Below are 22046 nucleotides of genomic sequence, written 5' to 3'. Positions count from 1 at the left end.
CCAAGTGTGTGAGCACCAGTGAAGGCACCAACAGCAGTGCCGACAAAGGGAAGGAAGGAAGAGAAATGAATCAGCAATAAAAGAATTGTTTATACTACCTTCTTAAGAGCATCAGGCCTTACAAGACGCCCAGGGGCCAGCGAGGTGCCTTAGCTCAGGGGGCTGGGGCGCAGGCTGTGTGTGCTGCCAGCCCTGGCTCACGCAGACTGGAAGGTCCCCTGGGGACCCCTGGGAACAGCCCCAAAACACAGAGCCTGGAGTGACCCTGAACACAGCAGGGTGTAGTACCCCCAGCACCAAATGACCAGACAGAGAAAGGGAGAGATATCCCACACCAGCTCCACAGGAAACAGCGACCTGAGACATGGGGGAAAGGTCTGTGTGTCCTAGTGACAGTAACTGTAGCCTCGTGTCTATGGCTACTTTGTTGCACTTTCCTCTAGTCTGTTCCATGTCCTCTCCTGCTGTCCCATGTGGGACTCTGAGCCCAGCAGAGTCCAGCCCTGCCCTCCCACAGGCCATTTCCCATCAGGTCACTCTCTCACCTGTAGGGACTGTCTTATACCCTCTTCCCTGGGCCAACTAGTCAGGTACCTCCCCATCCTCCACATTCATGAGATGAGTTTATTTCACTCTTTATTTACTTTCTTAGGTTTTTAGCTGCAACTGGCTGTGCTCAAGGATCACTCCTGGCAGAGCTCAGGTGACCATATGGAGTGTCTGGGATAGGACCCTGGTCAGTGGTGTGTCAGGCAAGTGCCTTACCCATTTTTCTCTCTGTCTGGTCCCTGTATTCACTTTCACCCAGAATAAACTGTGTCTCAGAGAGAACAGCTCCATCATCTCCCCACTCTCCACATCAGGACCTGGATGCTCTTTCCCCACAGTGATAGGGCAGGACCATAGTCCTGCCCGACTAAGGCACAGCTCAGCTTGGGACAGGACTGGGTCCTAATACATAAAATAAGTAAGTCAAAAGCTTCCAAGACACGCCACTGTCAATCCATGTCCTCTTCCACCTGCTGTCTCATGTGTCCCATACTGGTGCCCAGATGGACCCAAGGGCCTATCCGTGAGAGCCTGGATCCTGCTGTCCACTATGCTATTCTCCTGAGACAACCAGTTTTTAGTCCATATCTCACTTACTTGCCTTCTGATTTTTTACAAAGAACATAAAGAATGATTTTAAAAGCCTAATACATCTACAAAGCTTGAGGTTTCAAATATTCATACCATTTCTTGAAACAACTGGTTTTTTCCTTTTATTAAATCTCTCCTCATTATCCAGGTTGACTATTTACAATTATATGACACAATTATTAAAAAGTTAGTCCCAGTCATCATAGCTCCATCATCCTAGTCTCGTCATAGACCTCGAAGAACTCCTCTTCCAGTCCTCATCTTCGTCATAGTCCCCTCTTACCCCTTACCTCATATTTATATAGAAACCATGATACACATATGTGGGGTTGAACATTATCATAACAACAGAGTTGTAAAACCACTCCTTCAGGGGAAGTTTTAGGAGATTAACTCTAGGACAAAATCTCCTCTGAGGGTTCAGCACTCCAGATTACTAGGAGATCCACCCAAGGGCGGGATTCCATCCAGGGTGTATTGCTTTCTCCTTTCCTCAGCTAGAAATCCATTTAATCAATCATAGTGAATTTACTTCTTAAAATATTTCTAGTCACTTTGTATGAACACAGTAAGACACATATTAAGCTTTAAGTTTGGCTTTTCCTGGGGACATCTCACTATATATCCCAGACCACAGTATTCAGGCCAGGTTAGTTTTCCTAACCCCAGCAAGGTCCTTATTAAGAGAGAGAGAGAGAGAGAGAGAGAGAGAGAGAGAGAGAGAGAGGTGGGGCTGTATAGTACAGCAGGCATAGCACTTGCTCTGCACAGAACTGACTCTATTTTAATTCCTGACACCCTATATTGTCCCCCAAGCCTGTCAGGACTGTGGCCCCAAAACTAAACAGAACAATTAATTTGAGCTGAATTAACCATGTAGATTATAGCTGTGTAGATCAAATACTGCTACTCTGCCAATAACATCGCTGTGATTGGTGGATTTCCCTTGCTGTCATTGTGTCAGTGCCCGGGACCCAGGTGGCAGGAGTGTGGGGAATGGCCCTTACACCTCGTGACAGTGCCAGGACAGAAACCAAAGCCTCGTGCTTGCAAAACACAGGTGCCCTGCCATTGAGCCCACCAAAATTGCTATATTTGGGGGGCAACTGGACCAGTAATACAGTGGGAGTGGGTAATCCCCTTGCCTTTCATCCAGCACACTGGGTTCGATCGTTGGCATGCCAAAATGTTCCCAAGCACTGCCAGGAGTGACCCCTGAGCACCGATGAATATGGCCCCCAAATAAGAATTGGTGTGTTCCACTTAGCATGATACTTTCCATGTTGATCAACTTATATGCAAAGTTCATGACTTCATTTTTTCTAACAGCTGCATAGTATTCCATCTATAGATGTACCAAAGTTTCTTTAAAAAGTCATCTGTTCTTGGGCACTTGGATTTTTTCCAGATTCTGGCTATTTCAAACAGTGCTGTGATGAACATATAAGGCAGATGTCATTTCGATTGTACTTTTTTGAATCTGTAACTGTACCCTCACTGTAACTCACTAATTAAAAAATCAATAAATTATAAAAAAATAATAAAATAAAATATTCACAGTGAAAAAAAAAAGAATTGGTGTGTTCCAATCGTGCTCGAGATTGCCAGTGTCCAGTCCCCAGATCTGGGGGTGGGGGGCAAAAACAAGACTGGAAAATCATTGGTGTAAGTGTTGTATTCCTCAGAAATTACGGAAATGTGTTATCTCTCTGGCCTCTTGTTTTTACATATCTTTCTTCCTGTTTAACATTTACTCAGGCTCACCTCAAAACATATTTTGTTTGATGAATCCACCTGTTCATTTTGAGGCAGTTCATTTTGAGATTGATTGTCAAAGAAAACTGTCATCTCTGGATCTCTGGGTCTGGTAGGATCCGTGAGTTTCCCGCTTTCTTGTCTGGTCAGAAGTTACTCTTGCTGACGTGTTGGCCATTACTTAGTATAGTGTTGCCTTGTGAGCTTTAGACCACCAGAAAAGCTTGATCTCCAAGTGGCTTGCTTTTCTAAAAGAAGACCTTTTCTCTCTTTCTTATTTTAAGATCCTGTGTAAAATATTACAAACAAAACCCCCTTGATGAGCAACACGCTTTCCAGCTACCCGTCAGACCAACCGCTATAAAGGATTTGTACCAGAGGTAAATGGCCGGGGCCTCATTTCCAAAATGGGCTCGGTCTCTGCTCAGGCGACCATTGCCAATCTCCACCTAATGCCCTGAACAGAACCGGGATGTGACGTGTCACTCGCATCCCTTACCCTTACCGTCCTCATACCCGTTTCGTCCCTGTAGACTCCTCACGCGTCTCCTTGCATGACACCCTGCCTGCTATGATGCCTGGTCTATACATGCTCCATACGAAGGGTCTGGTGGTTCTGATTCACCTGCTCCCATGACCTTCCTGTGATCCGGGTCCCAGGAGGATTTCCTCCTATCGGAATGGCTTTCTGTCGCCTTGGTGCCCCCCGGCCCGTGGGCCCCCACTGCTGGCCTCCTCCCCTTTCAGTTGAGGACAGTGTCCATGCCCTCACTCCCATGGCCCCCTGGGCCTGTCCCCGCTCTGCAGTCCCCCGCTGAGCTCAGTCACCCTGGCCCTGGCCTCCTTCCACATCCGTCCCCCTGAGGCCAAGCAGGTTCCTCACAGAATCCTCATTCCTGTCCCGTTGCCCTCCCTCTCGTGACTGTGCTTTTCTGTAGTTGCTGCTGTTGTGGGGGTCGCTCCCAACAGTGTCCGGGTGGGAGTGGTCAGGGATCTCGGGCTGCCCCGGCTCCCACGCAGGACCTAGCATGCAGGGCCCGTGCTCCACGCTCCAGCTGCTCCCCCCACCCCGTGACTGCTGAGGGGGGCTTGGAGCTGTGTCATGCCTTGTCAGATAGAGGCAGAAGGGAAAGGTCGAGGTTGGACCCCCATTCCCAGCCCCAACCCAACTTTGATCTTTTTTTCTTAGTGAGAAGCCACAGAAGTGGAGAGTGGAAATAAACAGTGGTCACAGGAAGGTGAAAACTGTGTGGCAGCTGAGTGACAGCCCGCCTGGGGACCATCTGAACCCCCCCAGAGTCGGTGAGGCGGGTTTGTGGTACTGGAGGCTGGAGATGGTGCAGCAGGGAGGGTATTTGCCTCGCACGCAGCTGACCCAGGTTCCCTCCCGACACTCCTTGTGGTCTGAGCGCAGAGCCAGGAGTGAGGCCTGGACATGCCGCTGTGGCCCCAAACTAAAGAAACAGTTTCTCCACTGGGAAATAACCTGAATGTCCTGGCAGATCATTCTGTCACTCTCGTGCCTGGCTTTAATTAATTCTCCTGAGCTCTGGGTGCAGAGTATATTGATTCGGGGGTTGGGGGGAGCAGTAAAGAGCGCCCCCCTCACCCTGAGCAGAGGGACAAACACCAGGGCCGTGGGAGAGGCGTCAGCCAGGGGCATTACAGTAGGGCAGGGGCAGAGGTCACCCAGTGGAAGTGCCACTTACTCCGCACGTCCTGATGTGCACTCAGAGCAGTGTGAGACCCCCCTCAGCTGGTTTCTAAGGCTTTCCCACCTGGCCCATGTCAGTGACAGACAGGTTAGGTCTCTGTGTGACTAGCTCTCGCCAATAGGTCCTCCTTCAGTCAGTCCCCAGGAAGTGTCAGGCATTTGCTGCCTCTCCGTCAGGTGCTGCCCCCGGTGTTAGGGCCGGGTAAGGGCCTGCCAATGCTGCAAGGGTTGCGCAGAATCTCATTTTAGTGATTTAAGGCAAATAGAAGATTTTCATGGCCCATACCAATCTGCTGGGGAGTAACTGTAATGGATACTTGTAGAATTTCCAGAAAATATTTATTCTTTCCCCCCAAAATACATGTTATGATATAATGGGAACCTCCCTCAACTAGAATGTCTTTCTCTGCTCAGAGGGTTGAACTGTTAGGTCCTAAAGAAACTGGTGATGGTGCCATCTTTTCTGTATAATAAAAAAGTAGGAAGCTCTAGAAAATTTGAAGTCAGTGCTAGAGAGAGTTTAACAGGTGAAGTGCAAGTTTAGAAGGAGACCATGATCAGAAACTGGTGAAACACTGATTTTGACGAACTTGTTTTGTTTCGGGGCCACACCTGGCAATGCTCAGTGGGTCCTCCTGGCTCTCAGAGGTCCCTCTGATGACGCTGACTCAACTTGGCTTGGCTGCATGCAAGGCAAGTGCCCTCCCTGCTGTACTACACTCCGGACCTCGACTACTTTTGATTATTATAAAAATTTGTTAGTACTGTGGTAGAAAAGCCAGTAAGTTCTATGTTTCTCCTTACAGATTTTTCTGAGCTAACATTCAATGCTAGCCTGGGAGAAAAGACATGCTTCACCACCATGATCACCTGCAGCCAAGTGCATTTCAAATGAAGTTTGTGGGCGGGGCTTGTTTCAGGTAGTGTGTTCATTCTCGGGATACTGTGAGCTGGAGTCACCCCTCACGTTTGAGATCTTTCAGCAACAGAAAAGCTATAAATTAAATTCATAAAATTTCTTTGAGGTATTTTATTGAAAAAAGGAAATTGAATTTAGCATAAACAGGTTGGTTTTGTTTTTTGTTCTTGTTTTGGTTGTTTTTGTCTTGTACCAGAGATAACAGGGGCTCAGGTGTTTGCCTTGCATGTGGCTGACCCATGTCCCCTGAACACCAGCAGGAGTCAGCCCTGAGCACTGCTGGGTGGGATCCCCAAAACTAACAGTGAACAAAAGTTTGTCTTACATACAGAAATAATAAAGATAAAGGTGTATTTTTGAAAATAAGAATTGGTGATTTTATTTCTTTCCAGCTCATCTCAGAAAAGGGTCCAAGTGGATGCTCATTTACTTGGTATCCACCTAATGCTTTGCCCCAATTGCTGAATTTTATCTATAGATAATTGATTGTTAAGTATAGAACAGTACTGAAATAGTGATTTCTAACTAAAGTACTCTTTCTGGGCAGATTTGGAGTGGAAAATAGTTCATTAGTTTAGTTTGTGATGATCCCTTTTTGCAAATTGAAAATAAATGCATAGGGGCTGGAGTGATAGCACAGCAGGTAGGGCATTTGCCTTGCACACGGCCGACCCAGGTTTGATTCCCAGCATCCCATATGGTCCCCTGAGCACCGCCAGGGGTAATTCCTGAGTGCAGAACCAGGAGTAACCCCTGTGCACGCCAGGTGTGACCCAAAAAGAAAAAAGAAAAAGAAATGCATAGTGGTAAAGGTGTCTGAGCAATAGTAGAGCAGGTAGGTCACGTGCCTTGCACAGAATCAACCTAGCATCAATCTCGAGAATCCCATATGTTCCCCGATCTCTGATCACAGAGCCAGGACTAAGCTATGAGAATCACCAGGTGTGGCCTAACAGCTCCAACATAACCCCACTAAACAAAAACCCCAGTAGAATTTGGCATTGACTTTGAGAGGGGTAATATTACAGATGGCTTTAAGGTTTGGTTGCTTTTATTTTCTAATTCTTAAATCCTAGTATCTGATCTCTCCTCCTCCTCCCCAGAAAAAAACAGAAAGAAAATAATGAAGCAACTAAAAGCAACTGTACATAAACATTCAGAGCAGAGAAGGAAAATTGATGATTGCTCTCTAACACCGCCTCGAAAGCTGCCAAATGACCGGCCTCAGCCGTGTCTCCGCAGGAGGAGCACCAGGAGAACTGCAGCGAGCAGGACACAGAGGGCACAGACGGTCGGGACCACGACCTCAGTCACCATCTGCATGGGGCCCCGCACAGCTTCTGAAAGGGAAGAAGGCCAGAGCAGAGTGTCACTGCATTGCTTCATCTGGCAAGCCCGACTGCCCAGGAAACTCAGAAGGCCACCCCTGAACTCTCCGCTTGGTCTTGTCTGCCATGAAAGAGAACCTGGTGGATTTAATCTTACAAAACGTTGTGTGAGGACTTTGTAAAACATTTCTAGAGATAATGGGATAAAGGATGTTTGAACAATTCTTCCTTTGAATCATTACTATAAAGTCTAATGCATGCAGATTAGCATTTGTGTTGACTGTACATTAAACCAAGAGTATTTGCCTCCATGTTCCATTCTCTGCAGTTTTGGTTTCCAAATTAAATTTTTTATGGTGGTGCTAGAGAGTTAGTACAGCAGGTAGGACATTTGTCTTGCACACAGAGGACCCGAGTTCAGTCCCCAGCACCGTATATGGTCCTCTGAACTTCTGCTAGGAGTAAGTCCTAAGCACAGCTGGGGATGGCCTCCCATTTTTTTTAATGGAAAATATCTTTTTTTCATGGAAACTCTTAAGTAAGAAGAGTCACATGTGAACCTATTTCGTGCATCGAAAGAGAGTTTGGGGGCTGATGCAATAGCACAGAGGGTAGGGCGTTTGCCTTGCATGCAGCCAACCCAGATTCAATTCCCAGCATCCCATATGGTCCCCCAAACACCACCAGGAGTAATTCCTGCATGCAGAGCCAGGAATAACCTCTGTGCATTGCTGGGTCACTGTCACTGTCACTGTCATCTCGTTGCTCATCGATTTGGGCTCGAGTGGGCACCAGTAACGTCTTCAGCGTGAGACTTGTTACTGTTTTTGGCATATAGAATATGCCACAGGGAACTTGCCAGTCTCTGCTGTGTGGGCAAGATACTCTCAGTAGCTTGCTGGGCTCTGAGAGGGGTAGAGGAATCGAACCCAGGTTGGCCAGCATGCAAGGCAAACGCCCTACCTGCTGTGCTATCGCTCCAGCCTATCACTGGGTATGACCCAAAAAAAGAAAAAAAAAGTGTGGACACTTAGGTACCAGGCCTGTTTTTCCCTCTGACAGATACCTTGTTCCCAGAATGAACAGCACTGGACCTATCCTGAGGGGTGCCTTGGCTGCATGGTCATTCCTGCATTGTGTCTGCACTAATTTCATCTTAGTTCGAGTGTAGCTGGGTTGTTGGGTTGTTTGGGTAGGGAAGAGGTGACAGTGGCCCACTAGCCTGTGACAATATCCAAGTTGGTTGGATTTGGTCTATTACTATGACATATTGAGTTAGTTGGCTTTTTTGGGGGGGCTTTTTATTTTAAAGAGGAAATATATTTCTGATTATCCTTAAAAGGAGGAAAAGAAACAAAAATGTAGGGGCCAGGGGGATAGCGTAAGAGACAAGCCAGTGTCTGCACAGCGTGGCCTGATTCTGTCCCTGGCACCACAGGAGCCCTCTAGGCATCACCCAGAGACAGCCTGGCAGCTCCGAGCACCACAGGCACCCGCACCCCGGCTCAGAGATGGGGCATGTGCGGGCACCCAGGCACAGCTGCACCTGCTGGGGGAGGAGGGAGGCAAGCTTGGGCCAACCCTGACAGTGCGCAAGATTCCTCTGGACTCTGCTCAGGAACACTCGTGGCAGTGCTCACCAACTTCTCCATCTCTCCAGCCCACAGTGTGTGATCATGCAACATCTCTGACACTCTGTTGCCTCGGAAATGCTCTTGGGGCACTGAAGAGTACTCAGAATGCTGGAGTGTGTGTGTCAGCAGGAGGCTGGGTGGATCCCCAGCACCTGGTTGACACAGTACCACGCCAGGAGCAGCTTCTAAATACCACTGGATGTGACCCAAGTGCTGTTGGCAACCCAGGGCCCTGCCCTACTCCCTCCTGTATCACTCTAGAGCTAATAGTACTTACTAGGTACTTGCTAAATGGGTGGCTATCTGGAGGAGTCTCTGACTGGAATCCTTTCCATTTGGTTACAATGGTTAAGTTTCCCTTCCTTTCACAAACCCCACTGTGACAGGTCAAGTCATAAATTCACAGAAGTCAAAAGTCAAAGCATTTCACTGGCAGTACATATGTATTTGATGCTCCGTGTTTTTGAGGCTCAGGATTGATTCCTGGTACCCCAAAAGAAAAATCCCACAAACAATTAAGTCTTTTTTTTTCACTCATGCTCTGCCACTGAATGGTAACTGGGGGGGAATGGAAATCTTTTTTAATCTTGTCGTTTGGAAGACTGATTTCAGGTCGGTGCATGTCTCAAGAGTCTGGCGATCTGTTATAATCAAAGACCGCCGAATCCACTCACCTGCAGCAAGCATCTGGGTGCTGACAAAGCAAGTTTCCAAGGCTTTGGCGTGCCAACTTTCCACCTAATTCAAATGAAGTAACAGTGTCCTGGTCAGTTTCCTCTTATTTTTCTTTTCTGTCTCAAATCACTTTTGAACCATGTAAGAAATTAGATTTTGAGGTTTTATTTTTTTGTTTTGGGGGCCATACCTGGCAATGATCAGGGTTTACTCCTGGTACTGTGCTCAGGAATCACTCCTGGTGGTGTTCAGGGGAACATATTAGATGCCAGGGATCGAACCCAAGTCAGCTCTATGTAAGGCAAAGGTATGCAGGGCACTGTACTATCTCTCTGGCCTCCAAATTAGGTGGGATTTTTTTGTTTGTTTGCTTTTTAACCTGCTTGCAGGACCAGAGAAGTTGTACAAGAGGGTAAAGCGCTTGCCTTGCATGTGGCTGGCCCTAGTTGCATCCCCAGCACTGTATGTGGTCCCTGAGCACAGCCAGGGGTCACTCCTGAGCACAGACACAAGAGAGGCCCTTGAGCACTACCGGTTATGGCCCACCCCCACCCAAATCTGCTTCAAATTTTACTAATGCCAGTGTGTGGATCCCTTGTGGGCCATCAGTGATCACTCTGGAGAGTTCATGACGTAGGGCTTCTCTAGTTTCTAGCCCCACTGCGTTCATGCTTAAAGAATGTTACTGAGACCTCTTTAAAAGGATCTCTATTAAAACATTCAAAATTGTAATTTATATTTCTTGCTACAGCAACAGAATAGAAAGTTGATAGAAAAGGCTGGGGGCTGGGGGCTGCGGGCTGGGAGCTGGTGCAGTAGTACAACAGGTAGAGCTTTGCATGTGACTGACCTGTGTTCAATCCCTGGTACCCCATATGGTCCCCCAAGCACTGTCAGGAGCAATTCCTGAGTGCAGAGTCAGGACTCAGCCCTGAGTACGGGTGGGGGTGGAGAAATAGCACAGTGGGTAAGGCACTTTCCTGGCACGCAGCCAATTTTGATTCAAGCCCAGGCACCCGATATGTTTCTCTGAGCCCCACTAGGAATGATCCCTGAGCACAGAGTAACTGAGCAACCAAGTGTGGTTCCCTGCCTCTCCCCCCCCACCACAAAATAAAAATTTAAAAAAGGAAAATGTGTGTAGGTATTGAAAATGGTAGGTTTAAAATGATTGTTTTAAATTATTTTTTGTTTGAGAGCCATAGTCTGCAGTGCTCAGGGCTTACTCCTGGCTCTGCACTCAAGGGTCCCTCCTGGCAGAGTCTCTGGGGATCATTGGATGCTTGGGATTGAACCCGGGTTGAATGCATGCGAGGCAAACTCCCTATTTTAAATAACTTTAAAATCTCACTTGGAACCAGTGGCATTTGTTTAGTTGTGCCTTTGGTAAGAAAAAGAGGAAAATTATATAGTCTGATTTGCTTAACGGTTTTCATATATGTTTAAAACATAGTCTTTGTTTGCAATGACGCACATTTAGAATAACATTTCATTCCAAGTCTTTGCTGCCAGCCTAACCAAAATCTCACATTCTGGCATGATGTGACCCAGTCATGCCCTAACTGTGTTGGGACTCAATTTCAAGGCCTGCCGACCCCTTCTGAACAGAAGAGAGAGGGGGGCTGTGCGTTAGGGCCTGAGACCTCCAGCCAGGCTCTCCCGACCCCGCCTTTCTCGGGCAGGCAGAGAAGCTGGTTGTCCAAATCTGCTCCCAGCCACCCTGCTCTCCAGCCCAGAGCTAGCACCAGGCACCGTCAGCCCGACCTCTCTGGGGCTGGGGAAGCCACTGGCCGCCATGATCCTCCTGTAGAATTCGACAGAAGCCCGGGGGTAGCGCGGTGTATTTCTGTCGTTCAAGTCGACGTAGAAGAATCCGTATCTCTCAGAGAGTCCTTCCCCCCACTCCCAGGTGTCCAGCAGAGGCCACGCGGTGTACCCTTCCACAGAGACGCCGTCTTTTCTGGCTGCAAAGACATGGGCTTTCAGTTTTATGTATTTTATTTCAAAATATTATGAAGCAGAAAGGACCTGGGATGTGGATGGTGACTCGTGCAAGAACCTTGCATCTTCTCGATATGGGTTCAGTCCCCAGCATTGGGGTAAGTGTGTGTGTGTGTGTATAAATACATCTATATATGTATATATATACATATATATATACACATTCACACACATAAGTAGCCCCCATTACTGCCGAGTTGTCCAAATACAAAAAGATGATCTCATATGGTTTTATTTGAAATGGAATGTTTTTACCTCGTTTATTTTGGTGGGGGGCAGGTAAGCACACCCAACCACACTCAGGGCTTACTTCTGGCAACACTCAAGGGCCCCTATGGTGTACCAGGGATCAAACCCAGGCTGGCCACTTGCAAACTTGGTCAATATGTGAATATTATACAGACAACATGTGAAGTCTTGGTTTGTATCTCACCTTTTAGCATTTCATTTATGTGGCCTTTGAGGTAGTGAATCCTCTGCTCATCACACAACTGTGTCCCATAAAATTTCTGAGGTGCTCCGTTCTCTGTTACATATATGGGAGGGTCTCCGTACTGAGTCTGCTGGGGTCACACAGTGCATGCATTACTTATTTTTTCTCTTACTGGTGTTTGGGCCACATCTGCTGATGCTCAGGGCATACTCCTGGTTCTGCACTCAGGAATTACTCGTAACAGTGCTTGGGCATCCTATGGGATGCCGGGGATCAAACTCAGGATGGTACAAAGCAAGTGCCCTCCCTGCTGTACTATCACTCTGACCTGACATGCATTACTTTCTCACCTGCAGGCAGGTCTCTGAGGAAGGAACCTGTAAGAACTGTGTCCTAGTTTCACAGGTGACCCTTTACATTATTCAGAAATGAATATAGGCAATGGGCAAGTACAAGCAAAAGATGGTAATAAATCAGCACCATTTCCATTTTCTCTAGTCTTGGGACCACACCCAGCAATGCTCAGGGATCTACACTCAGGGTTCCCTCCTGGTGGTCCTTGGGGGACCACATGGAAAGCTGGGGATAGAACCCAAGTCAACCGCATGCAAGGTAAATGCCCTATCTGCTGTGCTATCGCTCCAGGGCCATAAATCAGGACCATTTTAGAGAAATACTTCAGGTCTTGTTCCTTTCCACATTACATTTTAGATGAGAATGCAGTAGAGTAAATAGAGAATCATAATTTTTGCTAAAGAAAAATTACATCTGTATTAGTCAAACTGGACTTTAGGTAAGGCCTGTGTCAGCCTTTGAGGTTTAGTAACTGGAAATGTAGGCACCGGGCCGGAATGATAGAACAGAGGGTAAGGCCCACCATGTCGTTCCCTGAGCACTGCAAGGAGTGATCCCTGGGCACCACTGGGAAAGACTCCAAAAACCTAAATAAATGAAATGTAGGCAGCTGAACATGAATTCGGGTTGAAAATTGTCCTTTCAATAATGCGTCACCCACCTGAGCAAAGTTGAGGAGCCTCCTGAGCCCCCAGGGCGCAGAGTGGAGCCGTGTGGACCCCAGCTCGGGCCCCACGGGGTCAGCCAGCTCCACCAGGTCACGATCGTTCCGGTAGCTGGGCCCGAGGCGCGAGGGGAGGCTGCGGGCTGTGATGTAGCGGGTAGCCAGGTGGCCTAAGCTCAGGAAGTCAGAGGAGCCCCTGATGAAGCTCTTCTCCTGGCGCGAGAAGCGCGGGAGCCTGGACGTGTCCAGCCCTTGTTCTGCGCTCTTTCTCCCTGGGGCAGGGAAACGGGGGAGGGACAGAGGGTTTCTCGGTCATTTTCTGTGCCGCAACCACACCAGCATGTTGGCTGCAGCTGCTATCTCAATGCGGGGCTTTGGGATTCATTGACATGGAGAATCTTCCTGATAGGTGAGTTCAGGTAGAAGGACCTGCACTGTGAAACCACCCAGGGATTTCTCAATTCCTGGAACCTTCCAGAAGCCCTGGAGCCTCCTCTAATCATGCAGTCCTCCCCACACTTCCTGTATAAATCCACCCCAGGACACTTGAGAGTGCTACCCACTGGCCTCCTCAGGAAGTGTTTTCAATAAACCCATCTCAGCCTAATTCCTTTCTTGGTCCCTGCCTTTTCTTTTCTTTTCTTTTCTTTTCTTTTTTTTTTTTTTAAATGAATCACCGTGTCTGCCTTTTCTTTTAGTGAGCCCGTCCCAGATCTTTTCGTTATCTTTTCTGTTCAAGTCAGTTTCACATTTGAATCCTTGGGTGGAGGGGGACACACCCAGCAGTGCTCAGGGCTTATCCTATGGTTCTATGCGCAGGGATCACTCCTGGTAGCACTGTAAAACCATAATTGGCACTGGGGATTGAACCCGGGCCAGCTGAGTCCAAGACAAGCACCTTATCCACTGCAGTATCTCTCCGGCCCTTGTATCAAACCTCGTGCATTCAAGGCATGCATGCAACCAGTTAAGTGAAATCCCAAACTACACCTGATTGTATCACTATATCACTGTCATCCCGCTGCTCATCGATTTGCTCGAGTGGACACCAGTAACATCTCCATTGTGAGATTTGTTGTTCCTGTTTTTGGCATATCAAATATGCCACGGGTTCGATTTCTCTACCCCTTTTGGAGAGCCCGGCAAGCTACCAAGAGTATCTCGCTCACACCGCAGAGCCTGACAAACTACACATGACTATTCAGGAAAAAAAATTGTCAGGGGGCGGGGGTGATTGTGGACAGATAGTACAATAGGTAGGACGTTGCTTGCACATAGCTAACTTGGATTTGATCGCCGGCACCACATACTACCCTCTGAGCCTCGCAGGGAGTGATCCCTAAGTGCAGAGGCAGTAGTCAGCTTTGAACATGACTGGGTGAGGTCCAAAATAACAAAACAGAAAGTTCCATAAAAGATGTGACTTGGCTCACCAATTTGGTCCTTCATGACTTGGGGGTAATCCCCAGCATAAATGGGGTTGGCAAACCAGCCCAGGCAGAACTGGAGGTATCTCTCGGCAGCTTCCACATCCTTAGGGTCACTGATGTCCAGGGGCTCCCCCCAGGCGCAGTTCAACGAAATCCCCACCAGCCCTTCAAATAGAGAATGCAGGAGAGGGACTAGGTGTGGCGGCACCCCCACCCCACCCCCATGGGCACCAGTCTGAGCCGGGCACACAGGACAGCTCACCTCGTTGTTTGCTGCGCCAGGTGCTGTTGTAAGAATGCCAGGCTCGGGCGTGGGCCTGCGACAGGAAAAAGAGCAGAGGTGTCTTCTGTATGGTTTCAGTCTTTTCTTTTACTTTTTTCCCCTCCACCGCCCTTGTTTGGGTCACACCTGGCGATGCTCAGGGGTTACTCCTCCCTCTGCACTCAGGAATCACTCCTAGTGGTGCTCGGGGACCATATGGGATGCCCAGGATCGAACCTGGGTCTGCTGCTAGCCAGGCAAATGCCCTCGCCACTGTACTATCGCTCTGGACCCTTTTCTTTCTTCCCTTCCAAGCTGCCGCACTTTCTAAAGATCCCATTTCAGTCCTGTCATTCTCACACATCCCACTTGGCTCATCCCAGTTCTGTCTGACCGCTGGAGATGGGCACTCCAGGTCTACATGGCTCGGTCGGCACAAAGGACCCTCTAACTCCGCTCAGGGCTGGCTTCCTGCTTGCCCCTGAGTGTTTCCCACAGGCACTCAGTCGCTGGGGGAGATGTCAAGGGTCTGAAACAGTCTTGGTGATGGAATCTAATCCTTTCTGCACAGTGTTGCCTGCTGCCCCAAGGCCCTGCAGAGCCCTGCATAACCCAGCATCTGAGTGATCAGTGAAAGAGGCAGCCTCAGTTTCCCCTTGCCAGGGAGAGAGGAAGCCACAGTTTTCTGTCTCCAAATGTTCCATCTCTCCCCAACAACCAGACCCACATTCCACCTCCAAGGTTCTCTGTCAGCATCCCCTGGGCTTCCCAGGAACATAAAACTCTGCCCTGGAGCCTGAGACAAATGGCATAAAACTCTGCCCTGGAAACTGAGATAATTGGCAATTAGGCTGGAGGATTTGTTTCCCCTTGCCAGTGAAGAAGGAAGCCTCAGTTTCCCCTCGCCACCTTTACCCCACTGACCTGACATATTTCATTGCCAAAGTCCTGCCCCAGTGGTTCCGGAAATTTCCAGGACCATAAAAATCTATCCTGGAGGGGCTGGAGCGATAGCACAGTGGGTAGGGGGTTTGCCTTGCACATGGCCAACCTGGGTTCAATTCCCAGCATCCCATATGGTCTCCTGAGCACCGACAGGAGTAATTCCTGAGAGCAGAGCCAGAGTGACCCCTGTGCATTGAGGGGTGTGACCCAAAAAGTCCCCCCCAAAAAAATCTATCCTGGAGCCTAGGCTGACAGGGAAACTAAGATGAGGCAAAAATACCCAGAAAGATACAGAGCAGCTAGACTTCATTATAATTTTCTGGCAACTTTTGTAAACACTTGTCAAACCGTAAGGAATGCAAGGAGCCCTTGAAAGGACACACACAAAACTCCCTTTTAACTCAGCCTGCACTAAGTTCCTCCCCACTTGGGAGCTTTTTCTTCTCTCTTCTACTTTCCATAAACTTTTCTACTTTCCAACTCTGAGTCCGAGCATGTTTTTTACTCAGTATTTTCACTCTTGAAAATATTAAAGAACCCGGGAATCATGAAGAAACACAGAGAGCCACACAGAGAGCCGCTACCGCGCTCCAGCCCCACCTGGTCATCACCAGGTGCTATAGGCACTAAGGGGCAGCGGCTCTGGCCCAAGAGCATCGCAAACCTCTGGGAGCTGGACTGAGATGCGAATTCCTGGGCCCTAGTCTAGAGTTGAGTCAGAAACTCTGACGGTGAGGCCCAGCCACCCTTTTCTCAAAGGGCTGTATTATTCCTGGGGCTGGAGCTATAGTCCAGTGGGGGAGACACTTGCATTGCACCTGCCAACGCTGCTTCAATCCCAGCTCCCGAAGTTCCCCCAAGCCCCGCCTGGAATGATGCCTGAGTGCAGAGCTAGGGGTAAGCCCTGAGTACTATTGGGTGTGGCTCCCAAACAACAAAGCTGTAATATTTTTCCAGTTACAGTGTCAGGGATAGAACATGTGCTCTGCAGAGCTACATCTTCGGCCTCCAAAGCATGGTTTTAGCAAGGATCCTCCAGAGCCCGCTGCTCCCTACGTTTTGAGAAGCACCTAAGTGAGAGCCCAGTACTCAGGCCACACCCCCCACAGGACACCCTTGTTCGCTTTAGCAGCCTTTCCTTCCTGGACTTTTCAGTCAGCAAAAACTACCTAGACAAGCGCGTCGTGCTGGAGTGGGACATCAGGGAAAGCGCTCAGGGTGCTGGGTGGGCAGTCGGCGAAGGGAGTCACATGGTTGGTGTAAACTCGCAGTTGCAAAGTTAGTCCTGAGATGTGCCAGGCTGCTCAAGACCACAGTTAATCATACAGTATTGTGGGCAGCAGGATGGTCCAAGGGCTGGAGCACATGAGGGACCCCAGGCTTGATTCCTGCCCAGGGTGGCCTCCAAACACCAAAACAGAAGCAGCACCGGTTCTGACCAGAGCCAGACAGAGATGGCCGTCCCCCACCCTCACTGACGCCTCTAGACCCCACACGCCACCCTACTGCACCCTTGCAGACAGACCCCATTACTTTCTTTTTAAAAAAATTTTATCCCCCCCAAAAAAGTGTTTTGAACTTGAAACAGCGGGACACTTGGGCAGTCTCATTCCAGGGCTGGTACCGGCTCGAGCTCCGCCGAGATTCGACCCTGGTGGCCATGCCTTCACACAGCCGCTTTGCTGCTGAACAACCAGGATCCAGAGCCAGCTATATTACTTCTGGTCCCAGCAAGTGGTTGTAGCCATGTCTCCAGACTGTGAACTAAGCTTTTGCTCCATGCTGCCCCAGGAAGGGAAATGATGCAATTTCCAACTTAAATCTCCCTGGACTTAATTACTAAAATACAGAAATCCTAAACCTTTATATCTCTTCATTCTCATCAGTGGAAAACTAATTATCAAAGGTTTCCTTGTCAATAGGGCCGTATTTTTTGGGGATAAACTCCAACAAGAATAGTGAGTTCTGTGTTGAAAGTCTAACAACAATAGTGAGTTTTGTGTTGAAATATGGAATATAATCAAGGTAAAGAGAAAATAAAGTGAAATTTACCAGTTAGGCAGGTGGGGCTGGGGGGTTGGGGGTGGGGGGGTGGGAGGTATACTGTTTTTTTTTTTTTTTGGTGGTGGAATATGGGCACTGGTGAAAGGACAGGTGTTTGAGCATTGTATAACTGAGACATAAGCCTGAGAACTTTGAAACTTTCCACATGGTGATTCAATCACATAAATTAAAAAAAGTAAATAAAATACATCAGGTGCAAAAAAAAAAATTATCCCGACCCCGCCCTCCCCAGACCTCATTACTTTCACTACTTTCGTACCCCATACACCTTCCACTTGAGTTGCCACATTCTTTGGCTACTTCTCATGTTCTCTTGCTCCTTCCAAACCCCAGCTCGGCCCAAGTGCCAGCTGCCAGTATCTGAGTGCATACTGTGGGAGTCTCCTTTCTGGCTCCCTCCTGGACAGAGGGACTCACAGGTGGGATCCAGCCCCTTAGCTAGGCTGTAAGCTCTAGACCACGAGACCACACTAGCAGAGAGCGTGTGGGAGCTGACAGTCCATGACCAGCAGGGAAGCCAAGGCGCGGGAAGGCTGTTGGACGTGCCCGGACATGGCAGCCAGTGAGTGATAAAGCTCAATCCCTGGGGCCCAATGAGCTGGAACTAAGGGTGCTCCCCCTCTACTCCATCCCAGCTTCCTGGTCCCGGCACCTCACCTTTATGATGTGGTGTGCAGCCTGGTACAGGCCTGTCCCCGGCAGCTTCAGACCTGGCGCGTGGACCCCAGTCTCGTAGCCCTTTTCCACCATTGTCTGCAGGGAGGGTAAATGGGCCTGTGAGGTGTGTGTGTATGTCTGTGTGTACATATGTGTGCATATGTGTGTATATGTGTGCATGCATGCATGTGTGTGCATGTGCACATATGTGTGCGTATGTGTATGCATGTATGCATGTGTGTGCATGTGTACACGTGTGTGTGAGTGCATGTGTGTGCATGTGTATGTGTGCGTGTGCATGTGCATGTGTGTGCATGTGTGTATGTGTATTTATGTTCAGGGGGCTGGGGACACTCCAGTCCAGCTTACCACAGGGTCACTGAATGTGATCCAGTACTTCACCCGGTCCCCAAAGGCCTCGAAGCACAGATCAGCGAAGTCACGGAAGTAGGCAGCCATGCTCACATTTTGCCAGCCGCTGAACCTAGCCTGCAGTGCCTGAGAGAGTGGACAGAAGCTGGTCATTCTATGTCCAGAAGGAACTCTGGAGCCTACCGGCCCTGCTTGTGTGAGAAACACGGGTGATGACGGTGACAGAGTGCAGCCAGAGGCACAGGCAGTGCGGGGCAGGGGTGTGGGCTTGAGATGTGAAGAGCCATGAAAGAGTTTAAATGTGGAGCTGGGGGCTGAAGCGATAGGACAGGGGTGGTGGGTGTTTGCCTTGCATGCGGCCAACACAGGTTAGAAATCCCAGCATCCCATATGTCCCCTGAGCACCACCAGGAATAATTCCTGAGTGCAATGCCAGGAGGACCCCTGAGCATCACTGGGTGTGACCCCCCCAAAAAAGTGGAGCTTGAGGAGCTTGAGGAGCCATGAGGAGTGATATCACAGTGGGTAGGGCATTTGCCTTGCACACAGCCGACCTGGCAGAACCTGGCAAGCATATTCGATATGCCAAAAACAGTAACAAGTCTCACAATGGAGACGTTACTGGTGCCCACTCGAGCAATTCGATGAACAACAGGACCAGACGACAATGCTATAGTGCAGTGCCACAGAGCGTTGAGAGAAGCGAGCGTTGGTGTGCTGCGCATGGCTGATGCAGGTTCAATCCTTGAACTTCACATGCCCCGCCCCCCCAACCCACCTTAGTTATTCCTGAACTCAAAGCCAGGAGTAACCCTCAAGTGCTGCCAAAAGAGACCCCAAAACAAAAATATTGAGAAAGAAACAGACGAGGAGCTGAGCTGTGGGAGGAGTTATGTAAATCAGGGGCGGGGTGGGGGAGCTGAGCAAGACTGAGGCTAATACTTAAAAGGAACTTGGGAGGGGCCAGTGCCTTAGCGCGACAGGGAGGGCATCTGCCTTGATCCTGGTTAGATCCCTGGCATCCCACAAGGGCCCCAAAGTACTACCAGAAGTGATCTCTGTGCAGAGCCAGGAGTATGCTCTGAGCATCTCCTGGGCTCACAGCCCCCATCTGGGGGTGCAGACAGACCCCCAGCTCCAGGAACAGGCATGTTGCAGATGCCTGAAGGGGAAACTGAGGCACATGGCAGAAGTTCAATGAGTGAGGAGCTGGACCCAGGCTCTGCCGCGTCTGGGCCATCCCAGGACCCCAGTCCTGTCTGGCCTGTGGAGCTGAGCGCCCAGCTGCACCTGCCCTCACCTGCGGCAGGTCCCAGTGGTTCAGGGTCACAATTGGGGTGATATTGTCCCTCAGCAGGGTGTCGATGAGGTCACTGTAGAGCCGGACCCCCTTTTCATTCACCTGCTCGGCTGAAAGCAGACAAGCAGGGCTTTGAGGGGCGCAGGGCCCTGGCTCTTCTCTGGCCACAGCTCCCCCACCCTCCGCCCTGCTCCCCCGCCCCCAGTCCCTGTGGCTGTTCCTCCTCCCCAAGTGACCTTGCAAAGCCAGCAGGACACAGGGCAACCCACGGGCTGCAGGGACACCGCCCTCCTCACCGCGGACCCCCGTGGGCAGGAGTCGGGGCCAGGACACGGAGAATCGGTAATGGCTCACGCCCAGGCTCCGGAGCAGGCCCACATCCTCCTGCACAGATGGAGGGAGGAGGCAGATGGATGGAGAAGACCAGGGTGGGTTGTGTCCCTGTGGGGGGTTCCGGAACTATCCACCCCGCCACTGCGCACTCCAGTTGGCCTGTCCTCTTCAGGTGGGGGTGGGCTGGGCCCTATGGGAAAGGCCCCCCGCCCCCTTTCCCCAAGTGCCCACAGTCACATCACTGAAGTTCTGGGGGGCGAACAAACCTGGCGGGATCTGCTGAGACGTGAGGCCGGAGGGGAGCAGGACGCAGAGCGAGCGCGGTCTGGGCACTCCGGGCCTGGGAGGCACCAGCAGGCAGCGGCCCAAGTCCCTTCAGGTGACCCTGACCCTCCGAGGCCACAGTCTGAAACCTCAGGGTGCACCCCAGAACCACAGGAGTGGGGGTGCTGAGCAGGGCACTGTGAGGGGAGTATTAGCCTGTCTGTCCCCAGGAGTGTGCCTCAGTCATTCTCGCTCCTTCTCTCCTCCTCCCTCCCCCTCTCACACACACACTCACCTGGGCCTTGTAGCCGTCACCAGGCCCCTGGGCCTGCCCGTGTCCAGGAGGGCTCCCTGCCTTGCGCCGGGTGAAGTCGTCCCAGATGCTGGGCCCCTTCCCATCCTGGTCCCACGCGCCCTCCGTCGGGAAGGCAGAACTGCCCACGCCCCAGGAGAAGCCTATAAGCAGAGACCCCACATCGGGCCCACGGGCCCTCTTGGGTGTGTGTTGGCCCTCGGGGGTGTGGTTCTGTGAGTGTGTGTGGTGTGGCTGTAGGGGGGTCTGCCTATCTCCCAAAGGGGCAGGAGAGCGAGAAAATCGACTTCACAGGTGTGGCGTGTGGCAGTGCAGGGGGCCACACCAGTGAGGGTCAGACACGGCATCACACACCAGCCTGTGCCCCCCACTGAGCCTCATCCCCTCTTCCTGCTGACCTGTAGCTCCGACCAGCATCTCCAGAGAACTGCGCTGAGAGACAGGCAGAGAGACAGACAGCGGGGAGGGCTCCGGGTCCCATCCCCAGACCCCCATTTGGTCTGGCGCCCCCTGCCAGGCTCGTCCCTGGGGACCTCCCCCACCCTCCCCAAATAAATGCATGAAAAACAAAATTGCAAAGGGCTTTTGTTTCTCAGCCCCCACCTGGGTTTCTTTTCCCCACCCTCTCTGTCAAGAAGTTAAAACAACCAAACTCTCCAGCAAGCCACAGATGGGACAAACAGGTGGACAGACGGCTGGACAGACCACCCAGGACGAGGACGTACCCCGAGGGAAGGTCCCATAGAAGAAGGTGTCTTCTGGGGGTCCCACCCTGGAGGCCCCCTGCCTGCACACCAGCAGCAGCAGCAGCAGCCCCCAGAGGGGGGTCCCCAACTCTGGTTTCATGCCACCGGGCCCTCGGCCACGCCTGGGGAAAGCACAGCCGACAGTTGGGCCACATGGCAGAGAGGACAGGTGGGGACAGGGACGCGGTGGGGGGGGGCAAGGGGGAGCCCGGCTGGGGCCGTTACTTCCCGGTTTGGGACCCACATGCAGAGCCGAGGCTGGTGTCCGAGGGGGCTCTGGGGGTCCACACTAGGGGCAAAGCTGGGGGAACCCCAGTGCTGATGGGAGTCGGCCCAGAGCTGTGAAAGCCCCACCTCAGGGGCACTCCAGTCTGATGGCAGAGACAGAGGGGCTACACAAACATCACCTGTCCCCCCTCCCCCCCACCCCCCTCCACGTGGTGCAGCTGAGGGCAGGATAGAGCTGATGGAATTCAGCCCCGCCCCACCCTCAGGCTACAGTCTGACAACTTACCCCCAACTGTGCTGGGTCCCAGAGGAGTCCAGACAGAGTCCCCACCTGCGCTGGTCCCAACAACAGGACCCACAGTGCCCTGGAGTCTGTCACTGAGGCTGTGGTCAGTGGCAGAGCCCCACAAAGAGGCCCGGGGCGACAGGGATGCTGAGCTGGCCGGCAGGGCCTGAGTCAGCAGCCCCAGACCTGGCCCAGCCCAGCTGGTCACGAGTGACAGGGACAGGGGCAG

The 22046-nt window shown here is 50.8% G+C and overlaps 1 protein-coding gene across 1 annotated transcript; it reads right to left on the bottom strand.

The window, feature by feature from the left end:
* Window positions 1-6752: 6752 nt before the first annotated feature.
* On the bottom strand, window positions 6753-21403 carry LCTL (lactase like). The gene is made up of 13 exons (XM_055129622.1): window positions 21283-21403; window positions 20540-20700; window positions 19944-20031; window positions 19648-19757; window positions 18345-18473; window positions 17976-18071; window positions 14310-14364; window positions 14051-14212; window positions 12615-12889; window positions 11600-11726; window positions 10930-11129; window positions 9165-9228; window positions 6753-6868 (listed from the first exon to the last, which is right to left on the bottom strand). The coding sequence occupies exons 1-13, from the start codon at window positions 21401-21403 to the stop codon at window positions 6753-6755; spliced, it is 1704 nt and encodes a 567-aa protein (XP_054985597.1).
* Window positions 21404-22046: the final 643 nt, after the last annotated feature.

This window comes from Sorex araneus, chromosome 2, assembly GCF_027595985.1.
Source record: "Sorex araneus isolate mSorAra2 chromosome 2, mSorAra2.pri, whole genome shotgun sequence".
NCBI lineage: Eukaryota > Metazoa > Chordata > Mammalia > Eulipotyphla > Soricidae > Sorex > Sorex araneus.
This window is presented reverse-complemented; position numbering and strand designations above follow the sequence as displayed.